This window comes from Triturus cristatus, chromosome 10, assembly GCF_964204655.1.
Source record: "Triturus cristatus chromosome 10, aTriCri1.1, whole genome shotgun sequence".
NCBI lineage: Eukaryota > Metazoa > Chordata > Amphibia > Caudata > Salamandridae > Triturus > Triturus cristatus.
The window spans coordinates 1,207,210,957-1,207,223,091 of record NC_140593.1 but is presented as its reverse complement, the minus strand read 5'-3'; the positions used below and the strand labels follow the sequence as shown (position 1 = coordinate 1,207,223,091).

Below are 12,135 nucleotides of genomic sequence, written 5' to 3'. Positions count from 1 at the left end.
GAGGGGAGGAAATGAGGGTAGATATCTGCAACCCACGAAGGGTTGGAAGAAAGAATGAGGTAGACATCTGCAGCTCGCAGGCGAACAGACGGAGAATGAGGTAGAATTCTGGAAGCTCAATGAAAAAAATAGGAGGAATTAGATAGATATCCCCATCTTACACCCGATAAGAGGGGATATGGGGTAGATATGTGCAGCTAACAGGGGATAGGAGGGGGAAGATGATAGATTAAAGGGGCCTGGGGGGTGAAATGATATCTGCAACTCAAGGGTATGATATAAGAGAAGAAATTCAGTCAATATCTGCAGCTCAGGGGTGAAGAGGAGGAGAGTGAGCAGGTATCTGCAGCTCACAGGAGAATGGATATAGAATGAGGTAGAAATATGCAGCTCACATGTAAAGATGAGAGGAATTAGGTAAGTACCAGCAACACAAAGGGAAAGACAGATGTTCAGAGGAAAAGGTTTACAACTCCAAGGAGACAGTCAAGCGGATGGCTTTAACTCACAGAGGAAATGCTTCGTGAAGTGAAGACAAGATGGAAAAGTTGCCTCAACACTCTTGGCAATAATGCAAAAACAGAAGTCCTCATTAAAAGCTGCCTCATCTGTAACAAGGCCTCCATTCCGAAAACATCCTGGTCAGTGGCAGCTAACTGCAGACCCTTACGCTAGTAGAGCAGTGTCGCCATGGCGGAAAGCGAAGATCCTTAGGGCAGGAGGGAGGGACAGGTGGGGGCCACAGGCGAGGACCAGCCGAGGTGGAAGGTAGGGAGAGTAGGCAAACTAATAAGGAAACAGAACATGGCAACAAATCTGGTGCAAAGCTACAGCAGTACTGTGCTCGGACCCAAAAGCAGGGCCACTGGAATTATGCGATTGTGCAGCTGCTGCGATTTTCACATAATTATAGATTTGCCGCATTTGCCACATAATCCTTCATCTGGCGCACAATCTGCACATTTTAACAAAAAAAAATGTTTCTAGCTCAAACGGTTCAAGCATTACTAAAAATGCAACGACACGTGTTGACGCGCAGAAGGCCCTTTGCAAAGCTAGACTGACCAACTTTCTGTTACTTATTGCTATAATTGAGTGCTAAACTGGTACTAATGAGGTGCAACCAATGCTCATACAGTATTACCAAGTTTAAAAAGGCTCAAATAATGAAGTAATCCTATTGCAAAATGAGCCGTATTATGCTGAATAATTTGCCTTTTCTTTGCCCATAATTTACTCAACCCTGCAGCATAATTTGGAGGTCTTTCGCCGCATAATTCCAGGGGCCCTGCATATAAGAGAAAACAAAGCCAGGCAGTATTAAACTGAACATTGTGCTACTTCACTGTGGGGCAGGGCATCAAAAACTATGTGCATAGGAGGCGTGCCAAAATATTTGATATATACACAGACAAGCCTGAGCTACAGTGAACTGCCTCTTCCCTCATGTAAAATGTCTCTATAACCCACAGTGGCATGGTCTCATTTCTCAATATCAGGAAGTAAAGCATTAACTTTCAATTATGCCTGGATTGGCCCCACTCAAAGAATCGGGAACTATGCCCTTGGTGTCTAAGAACCAACATACAGGAGAGAGTCGCTTGCCACTGGACTAACTGTACTTCTACGTCTCAGGGATCATAGAGCTGTGTGCCACTGGACTAACTGTACTTCTACGTCTCAGGGATCATAGAGCTGCGTGCCACTGGACCAACTGTACTTCTATGTCTGAGGGAGTCATAGAGCTGTGTACACTGGACTAAATGTACTTCTACTTCTCAGGGAGCATAGAGTTGTGTGCCACTGTACTTCTATGTCTCAGGGATCAGAGAGCTGTGTTCCACTGGACTAACTGTACATCTACATCTCAGGGACTATGTCCTTCGTATTTACAGGGCACCACACACGAGCACAGAGCTGTGTACCACTGGACTTCTACGTCTCAGGGATCATAGAGCTGTGTGCCACTGGACTAACTGTACAACTATGGCTCAGGAACCATAGAGCAGTGTACCACTGGACTAACTGTACTTTTACGTCTCAGGGATCACAGAGATGTGTGCCACTGGACTAACCATACTTTTACGTCTCAGGGACGAAGTTCTTCGAACTTAGATAACACCACAAGAGAGCGCAGAGCTGTGTGCCACTGGACTAACTACTTCTACTTTTCAGGGACCATAGAGCTGTGTGACACTGGAGCAACTGTACTTCTATGTCACAGGGATCATGTACTTCGTATTTATGGGGCACTGCACAGGAGCACCGGATAGTGTGCCACTAGATTAGCTGTTCTTCTGCAATTCAGGGATTTACATACAGGTTAATGCACAGAAGCATGGGGAAATTGCTTGTGGCTAGCCTAGCTGCAGCTATAAGTCCGAAGACAACGTCCTCAATATCTGCGAGTAACCAGACATGGAGCCTCAGTATCTGCGAGTAACCAGACATGGAGCCTCAGTATCTGCGAGTAACCAGACGGGAGCTATGTAATATTGTAAGACCACTTGCCACAAACCACTGGAAAACAGCGAAAGACGTGTTGGCAAAACCTGAATGTACCCAGCAATCGTTATTTTGCACACCATGCCAACTCAGTTTGGACCCAGCTATATGCAAATCAGTCTTGACCCTGCTCTAATAAGAACAGCCCAGCCCGAACTGCGAACCAGGTATTCCGTGAACCCGGAACACAAGCATCCCAGGACCAGTTTCGTCCCAGTTGTGGGCTCATCAGTCGGGTACAGCTTGGTTCCAGTGACACAGTGTGCACATGACCCACATCTGGGCATACCCGTCCCACTTAGGGTGACACAATAAGTATACAAAACCAGTCCTGGGTTGCTTGTGTTCATGTTCAGGGAGGACCTGGCTTGGCAGTTCGGGCTGGACTGTTCTGATTGGAGCATGGTCAAGACTGATTTGCATATACCTGGGTCCAAACTGAGGCGACATGGTGCGCAAAATAACAATGGATTGGGATGCAGCCCGAGTGATTACCAGTGTCTGAGATTAATGCAAGCTTTCCATTCATCACTTTTTTGTATACTTTAGCATGGTGCAATTGTGGCGCGCCGGTGTTGAGCTCACTGTGTGATATTGAGATGAGCTGCACGTCAGGACTTGATCATGATGTGATCCTGTGCTAGTGTTGTGCTACAAGTAGTAGTTATAGAGTAGGGGGTGCACTCCCCACTCTATAACTACTACTCGTTTCATTCTTGTCCTCCCAAGGAGGTAGCACCCACAACACAATGTCGTTTGAATCAATCACAAATATAACGGATAACAGAGCAACAACGATGGTTTACACATCTGATCAGGCAACAGAAATATATGCTTTAATTCAAGAAGTAAGATCCATGGATGCCCATGGGGGCTCAATATCACACCAATTAAAACAATTGGAATATTTAACCAGAAGACAATCAAATCAGAAATGACATGCTTCAACTTTGGTACGGTATCATAAGGCCAAGCGCATACCTAGAGGACTACGCCTTTCAATCAAACCCATGTCATTCCGATTCCATTTAAACTCGGCTTTTATGGAAAAATGGTACGCTATTTTAAATAAATGCTCATTGGATCTCATTTTATTGATCATTGAGGAGTTATCCAAAACAATAAGAGAACTGGAGGATGAAATCTCAACTTTAACAGGAGAACTCCAATTGAGAATGGAACACAACACATGGCAAATACATTTAGAGGGACTGAATCAACAGATAGACAAATAGAGTAAAGAACTTCAGGAAGGCAAACTCAGGAAATACAAGAGAGACACAATAGACTACAAATTAAATGAAGTCTACACGTGGGCAGAGATATACGCCCGAAGAAGATTCGATCAACGGAAATCCACGACTCATTCATCAGAAGAAAGTCTAGGGACCGATAAGGAAATCTCCACTAGCAGGACCCCAGTACAACCAGGAACATCAGAAACCAACTTACCACAACCTTCAACAGAATCGATTGAACAGATACAAACAACAATAGTGGTGTTTTTTTTTTTTTGCAGGCTCCAGATCAAGGATTACCACCAGTGGTACACAAAGAATCATCAAGCACACACCACCAACCAGGAGAGGAAAGGGTGGGCAAGTCGCTGCGCAGCGGGAAGAACATACCTTAATAGTCAACATCTCCTCAGTGCACTTAACGTCCCAGCAAATTAAAGTTTTGAATAAAGGACTTTCATTTGTGCCTACTAGCACTACCAACACCATGGAAATCGACATAACATTATTTAAGTTCATGCGCACATTGCGTTTACGACATTTCTTTACCAATGTAGTCATCAATGAACCACGTCAACAAATAGATGAACATGTGAAATTCAAGCCTAAAAGTACTTTTCAAGCGCCTGTTTCGCATAAAATGCTGGATACATTCGAGATAATGATTAAAAAAGATATAGCACTTTTGGATTTGAAAAAGAATAGACATCAGAACTTGACCAAATATGACAGAACCATCATCAAAGCAATAGCCAATAATCCTGAAATAACCATCCAACCTGCTGATAAGGGGGGAGCCATAGTAATTATGGATACAGCATTTTATCAACAAAAAGTTCATTCACATATCCATGGATCCCGATATATATTTACCACTACCGACTGACCCCACCGCAGAGTTGTTAGGACTTCTGGAAAACATTTTACAGAACGCTTTAGATATGGAATGGATTGACGTACCCACCAAACAATACCTTACAACCTTAAATCCACGCAGACCACATCTGTACATGATACCGAAGATTCACAAAAATCTTAAAGATCCACCCTTCAGACCTATTGTCTCTGGGTGTGGTTCACTGTTTGATCCTATTGGAAGATACCTTGACCACTACCTGCACAAATTTGTACAAAATTGGACGTCATATGTCAAAGACACAACAGACTTTTTAATTAAACTAGAGAAAATACAACCTGACATACAAACATCTTAACTACTATGTACTATCGACGTAGTAGCTCTGTATACGTCAATACCACACATGGCAGGACTAGAAGCAGTTGAGTGGGCACGGCTACAACTTGAAGACATTAATGCAGAAAAGGTATTCCTCTACAACTATTACACTATTGCTTACATCACAGCTATTTCAAATGGGATGAAACATACTACGCTCAACTCTCAGGAACCTCCATGGGTTTTTCGGGGGCTCCTGCGTACGCTAATATCTTTATGGCTCAATTTGAACATCAGCACATTATGAGTAACCTGACCTGGTGGTCAAAAATCAAACTATTTTGTCGATTTATAGACGACATCTTCCTGATTTGGATGGATTCTCGCGAAACATTAGAAAATATGATAATGACTATCAATTCCTTCAACCCTAGAATTCAAGTCACCTACAAAATCCATGATCACACAATTGAATACCTTGATGTCACAATCACCAAACAACCTGATGGCACACGATTAGAAACCCAAATCTACACAAAACCCACGGATCGCAACAATGCTTTAGGTCACTCAAGTTTCGTCCCAGAAGTCTTATCAGAAACCTACCGTATTCTCAATTTATCAGGATTAAGTGTATCTGTTCCAATCCCCAAGTGTGCACTGATAAGATAGAAGAATACAAACAAAGGTATAAACAAAGAGGTTATCCGGAAAAAACTTACAAGAGTGACTACAAAGAGCAACCAACAAAGATCGTAAGGAACTACTTACTACTAACCCGACGACAGAAACCAATAATATCGTATTTGTATCAAAATATACGACAAGTTCTCCAGCCATTAAAAGAATAATTAACAGGAGATGGGAATTATTGGCTAATGAGCCAGACTTTAACAATATATTCCAAGAACCTCCACTACACGCTTATACAAGAGGGAAAAACTTGCGAGAATCATTGGCTCAAACAAATGATCAAGACACTCCTACAACCGCTAAAGGTACCCTTAAATGTTTTAATTGCTCACACTGCAACAATGTAATTTTGGGAAGCATCCTAACACACTCGTTCACAGGCAAAGCAATACCATTGAAACATACAAGCGACTGTAATACCAGTAATGTCAAAAATGGCATAAATTGCCCTTGTGGCAAGATCTATATTGGAAAAACAGAACGAAAAATCAAAATACGTCTAACAGAACATAAGAGCCGAATAAGAACCAAGAACTTAAATTCAGCACTGGCGGCACACTGGGTGGAAGCCAATCATTCTATCTCTCAGCTCAGGTTTCAGATTATAGAACGGGTCAAGACTCAACCAGGAGTAGACAATAATATCAAATTACTCCAACGCGAAGTGTATTGGATTACATTTTTGGACACCATGACACCGAAATGGATGACCAACAGATTAGATATGTCATGTTTCATATAAGATTTAAACAAATTTGGTCAGGTAATACAGACCAAATGATTGACACGCAAGTACACATACAGATAAAGTCAACAACACATAAAATGGGCACCTCTTACTTGGTACATCACCTTATAACAACATCTGTCATTTATGGAACCACACATCGTCATGGAGCACATGTTCACACACAGAACAATTGATCATACATAACACTGGACATTAGAACACAGAGTGAATTGTCATCTATCTCATGGTCACCTATAGTGGCTATGTTTACTAAGAGCATCTAGCACCCTGTACGTTGAGGTACACTTGCGGTACAGTGGCATCATCTAAAATACTTTACTTTGGTTTATACTAGCGCATGATAGGAGCATTTCTCGTGTTAACATTTTCCTATTATTTTGGGCACTGGTATACTGCCAGGTTTATTAGTAAACATACACAAATATCCTTGTCGAATTTTCATTTCCAGAATGCTTAGCGCATTCTGCGTGTCTACGTTTATCTTTTACTTCGCTCGCCATTTTTCTCTCCATATTATATAAATATTTCACCGCAAGGGATTCCTGTTAACATGGCGCACAAGGATTAGGCGTCCAAACTGATTCGTTCAATCTAGTCCTTCTTTTCTGTTCATGAACATTCCGCATTCGCAGTGTTGATAAACGCGAGCACTCGGGGCGATTTTTGTAAACCGACAATGCGGAGATTATTTGCTTCTCGTCAGAACCCTATTTCAGGTATGAACAAGTTAACATATACCGCTGACTGATTGCGTGACGGTATATCCCACGATACGGGGTCCATTGACCGGTATTTTTCTTTCATTTTGTAGATACATGTTAAAGTTGGCGCCTTAGAGGTAAGGACGCTTTCTAAATATGCATGAGAGCGGGTTGCCGATTCGCGTAAAAGGAAGATAGTCATGATTCTAATCTTCGATATAGATTAACGCTATATTTTTTGATGTTTCATATTTCAGACCACTCACAATATATACCTCTGAGAGGTAAGCCCAAGTATTGGTAGTACATGGTTTCAATAGATTACCGGTTTGTTCGGTTCAGTATGAATATCAATTACAGGGAGCTGCATTTAAAGTGACTCTTGTTTTTTTTCAGTCTTTATTTAATAGGATAGCCGGTCTTTAACAGCTAAGACTTCTGATTGAAGGTATGAATCTTTCCACACACGAACTCTCCATAACACTACATTTGGGTAATACCATTTCTAAATTCATGGATTTAATTCAATCATGAGACTGCACATAACATATAACACTGTGTTTTTGAGCCTCCACATGCATAAAAAGTGACAGTGTATCGTTTATTTTTATTTCACAAAGAATTTCCCCTGAGGAAGGAACCGTCAGGTTCCGAAATGCATTGGGCATGACCACTCATCTATGTATATTACAGTACATATATAGATTTGTTTGAAACCAGCATCCATCAGCCCGCTCGGGTGGAAGACGCTTCTCGGTCCACACCGCTCGCCTCTGGAACGCTCTCCCCCGAGACCTGAGAAAAGAACCCAATTACCTATGTTTCAGGAAACGGCTCAAAGCTCACCTGTTTCCTCAATTTTAATTTTCCTCCTTCTGATTCCTGCCGTTCCCCCCTCTCAGCCGCCAAACCCACAGAGGTAGGGTTCCCCAGCGCTGGGATACCTCAGGGTGACTACGCGCTCTATAAAAAATTTTAATAATAATAATAATAATAATGTAAAAATTTCGTTTTGAATGTAAAAACGTATTTTTGGAAAATATTTGGTGAAACTGCACAGGAGCACATGTATTATTTGAATTGAAAATGAATATTTAAGAATAAAACAAACATTTTTTAATTTATGTTTATTTAGCGGTGTATACACACCAGGTGAACAATGTGCAGCACATACAAGCCCTCAAACTTGTAATTACCTCAGTGTTGCGCTACAGTGATCGGCCTGATGTGCTTTGAAGAGGTCTTGATACTTTGATGTGTGCTGTGTGCTCATAAAGTGCTGCTGTGCTCTTGCTAATGTACGCATTCTGTGCTGCTGATGTCACAGCGTAGTGATGAGATGCTCAAGGTATAAAGCTCTTGTGAGCTGCTGCTGCTGCACTTATGGAGATGTGTTAGTGCTGTGCCTGTGGTGTGGTGTAGTGATGTAATGCTCATGGTGTCATTTTCTCATGGTGTGCAGGTGCTGTGGTCCTTTGTGCTCTCTTGAAGATGTGTTAGTGCTGTGCTCGTTGTGTGGTGATGCAATGCTCATCGTGTGCAGGTGCTGTGATCCTGGTGCTCTCTTGAAGATGTGTTAGTGCTGTGCTCGTGGTGATCTAATGCTCATGGTGTGCAAGTGCTGTGATCCTGGTGCTCTCTTGAAGATGTGTTAGTGCTGTGCCTGTGGTGTGGTGTAGTGATGTAATGCTCATGGTGTCATTTTCTCATGGTGTGCAGGTGCTGTAATCCTGGTGCTCTCTTGAAGATGTGTTAGTGCTGTGCCTGTGGTGTGGTGTAGTGATGTAATGCTCATGGTGTCATTTTCTCATGGTGTGCAGGTGCTGTAATCCTGGTGCTCTCTTGAAGATGTGTTAGTGCTGTGCTCGTTGTTTGGTGATGTAATGCTTATGTGTGCAGGTGCTGTGATCCTGGTGCTCTCTTGAAGATGTGTTAGTGCTGTGCTCGTTGTTTGGTGATGTAATGCTCATGGTGTGCAGGTGCCGTGATCCTGGTGCTCTCTTGAAGATGTGTTAGTGCTGTGCCTGTGGTGTGGTGTAGTGATGTAATGCTCATGGTGTCATTTTCTCATGGTGTGCAGGTGCTGTGATCCTGGTGCTCTCTTGAAGATGTGTTAGTGCTGTGCTCGTTGTTTAGTGATGTAATGCTCATGTGTGCAGGTGCTGTGATCCTGGTGCTCTCATGAAGATGTGTTAGTGCTGTGCTCGTTGTGTGGTGATCTAATGCTCATGGTGTGCAGGTGCTGTGATCCTGGTGCTCTCTTGAAGATGTGTTAGTGCTGTGCTCGTTGTTTGGTGATGTAATGCTCATTGTGTGCAGGTGCTGTGATCCTGGTGCTCTCGTGAAGATGTGTTAGTGCTGTGCTCGTTGTTTGGTGATGTAATGCTCATGGTGTGCAGGTGCTGTGATCCTGGTGCACTTATGGAGATGTGTTAGTGCTGTGCTTGTGATGTGGTGATGCAATGCTCATCGTGTGCAGGTGCTGTGATCCTGGTGCTCTCTTGAAGATGTGTTAGTGCTGTGCTCGTGGTGTGGTGATGTAATGCTCATGGTGTGCAGGTGCTGTGATCCTGGTGCTCTCGTGAAGATGTGTTAGTGCTGTGCTCGTTGTGTGGTGATGCAATGCTCATGGTGTCATTTTATCATGGTGTGCAGGTGCTGCGATCCTGGTGCTCTCTTGAAGATGTGTTAGTGCTGTGCTCGTGGTGTGGTGATGCAATGCTCATGGTGTCATTTTATCATTGTGTGCAGGTGCTGTGATCCTGGTGCACTTATGAAGATGCGTTAGTGCTGTGCTCGTGTTGTGGTTATGCAATGCTCATGGTGTCATTTTATCATTGTGTGCAGGTGCTGTGATCCTGGTGCTCTCTTGAAGATGTGTTAGTGCTGTGCTCGTTGTGTGGTGATGCAATGCTCATGGTGTGATTTTATCATGGTGTGCAGGTGCTGTGATCCGGGTGCTCTCATGAAGATGTGCCGGTGCTGTGCTCGTGGTGTGGTAATCATGGTGTAATGTTATCGAGGTGTGCAGCCGGCAGGTTAACCTGCTGCACTCGTGCGCGTGATGCTAAGCTTAGAGTGAGGTAATGCTCATGAAGTAATACTGTTATGACGCAATGCTGCAATGACGTGGTGCTGGTACTTTGCTGTCACCCCCTCTCACCTGCATCCTGTGGAACTCCTCCTCTGACAGAGCCTGCGCCATCTTCAGACAGGGTCCGGGGACTGTACCACTGCGTGAGGAGGGGGTGATGGACCACCCCGGGCAGAGGTCAGGCTATGGCACGGGCAAGGGGCACTGGGCTGTACCACCCGGGGCGCTCACAATTGGACGTTCCACCCTTCACATGACTGTCCGCGCGCAACAACACCGGGCTAGCGGACTGTTCCACTGGGAGCAGGGGAGTACATTTACCAGGGCGACCAGGGGAGCGGGCACCTGAACCCTGCCACTCTTAGAAGGGAGCACTCTTCCAAGGAAAAGTATGTGTCTGTAAAAGAGGAGGGGTAACCCCAGCAGGCACCGTAACACTTCCGGGATATACCACCCCTCTCTTAGTTTTACAGAATGTAGAGACCCTGCTTTCGGATCGTACCACTAGTGACAGCAGGGGGATTTGGGGCACACTCATGCCTGCTCTGGCTCATTCTCCGCCGCAGCGGATGCGGACAAAGCATGAACTGGGTGAGTTAATTAAATAATAACGTAAGGCTTTAGGTATGAGGAGGCGTGAGGCTCACCGGTATGTGCTCATTACCCTTAAATGAGCTCCTAAACCCCACAAATTCAATGGAGCCGCCTTTAGCGGTCCAAAACAACCACTAAATAGAGCAAGAAGAAACACGCAGGGCTACGGCGGCCATCTTGGGAAGGGATTCTGCACAAGAAAAGAAAGACTCGCTATGAAGGTAACGCTTTTACCGCCATCTTGGAAAAGGTGCCTACACATCCCCTACCTGCAGACGAGAAGAAAAGGCTGGCCCTAATTCAAAAGTTAGAGACTTCAAAGGGTGATAACTTTGGGACGTCAGAGCTACAAGCTTCTGTACTGCATGGTTTTATGTACATCCTGTTAAAGTCTTAAATGAATCTTTTTTTTATAAACGTCCCCGACCTCAAACACATTTTGACATGTTATATGAAAAAAGACTGCCAGTACAGAAGTTTGTGTAGTCCAAAATAAAAACAAGCATTGGCTAGCCAATAGGTCTTGCCTTTGGGACCTTATAAGTGTTTAGCCATGCAACACTTGATGTTGTTGCACCAAGGATATTGTGCTGGATAACTAAACACTTATAAGGTCCCAGAGGCGAGACCTATTGGCTTTTGCAATGAAATAGGTCTCGCATTTGCAAGAGTTGGAGCTATTGGCATTGTAAATGACAATGCCTTTACCCAGGTTTGTTGGTTTAGAGTGGAGTGGATGCATGTGGTGTGGAATGGAATTATGTGGGTAGTATTGGAATTGTTAGTTGTGGAATTGTGTGATGTGGAATTGTGTGTTGGACAGTGTATTTGTGTAGTGGAATTATGTGGCATGGTGAATAGATAGGGGAGAGAGCTTCACAGAATAGAAATAAAGGAAGATAGAGAGGGATAAGTAGTTTGTGCAGCAAGTGGTGAATGAACTCCGGACAGAGGAGCAGAAGGAGTGAGTGAGAAAGAGAGAAAGAAGGGGAGAGCAGGTGACAGACGTATAAAGAGGGTGCGCTTGTGTACGCAAGAGACGCCCCAAAAAGAGGAGGAGAGCATGGGTTTGAGACGGAAATGTTGAAAAGGTACGGGAAAGAAACTTGGTTCGAAAACCTGAAGTTAATGATATGAGAGAGGCGGGAACAGTGCATGAGAGAGTGAGAGAGAGGGGTGAGAGAGTATGAGAGCGAGAGGTAGAGATAGAGGGACAAGTGGGAGGGGCACGCATTTGCAATGCAATAGGTCTTGCATTTTCGAAACTTTAACCTATTGGTATTGTAAACGACAATGCCTTTTATTACTGCAGGTTTTTTAAACATAAATAAAAGGCATTGTCATTTACAATGCCGATAGCTTAATATCTCGCAATTGCGAAA

The 12,135-nt window shown here is 43.8% G+C and overlaps 1 protein-coding gene across 2 annotated transcripts in view; it reads right to left on the bottom strand.

The window, feature by feature from the left end:
* Positions 1-10,645, bottom strand: part of GRIPAP1 (GRIP1 associated protein 1) — a 597,534-nt gene extending 586,889 nt beyond the window's left edge. For both annotated transcript variants that reach the window (XM_085629701.1, XM_085629702.1), the window contains exon 1: positions 10,229-10,645. In XM_085629701.1, coding sequence (XP_085485827.1) covers positions 10,229-10,270 — 42 coding nt within the window. In that variant the 5' untranslated portion in view covers positions 10,271-10,645. The remainder of the gene's footprint in view (positions 1-10,228) is intronic.
* Between the last annotated feature and the right edge of the window lie 1,490 nt (positions 10,646-12,135).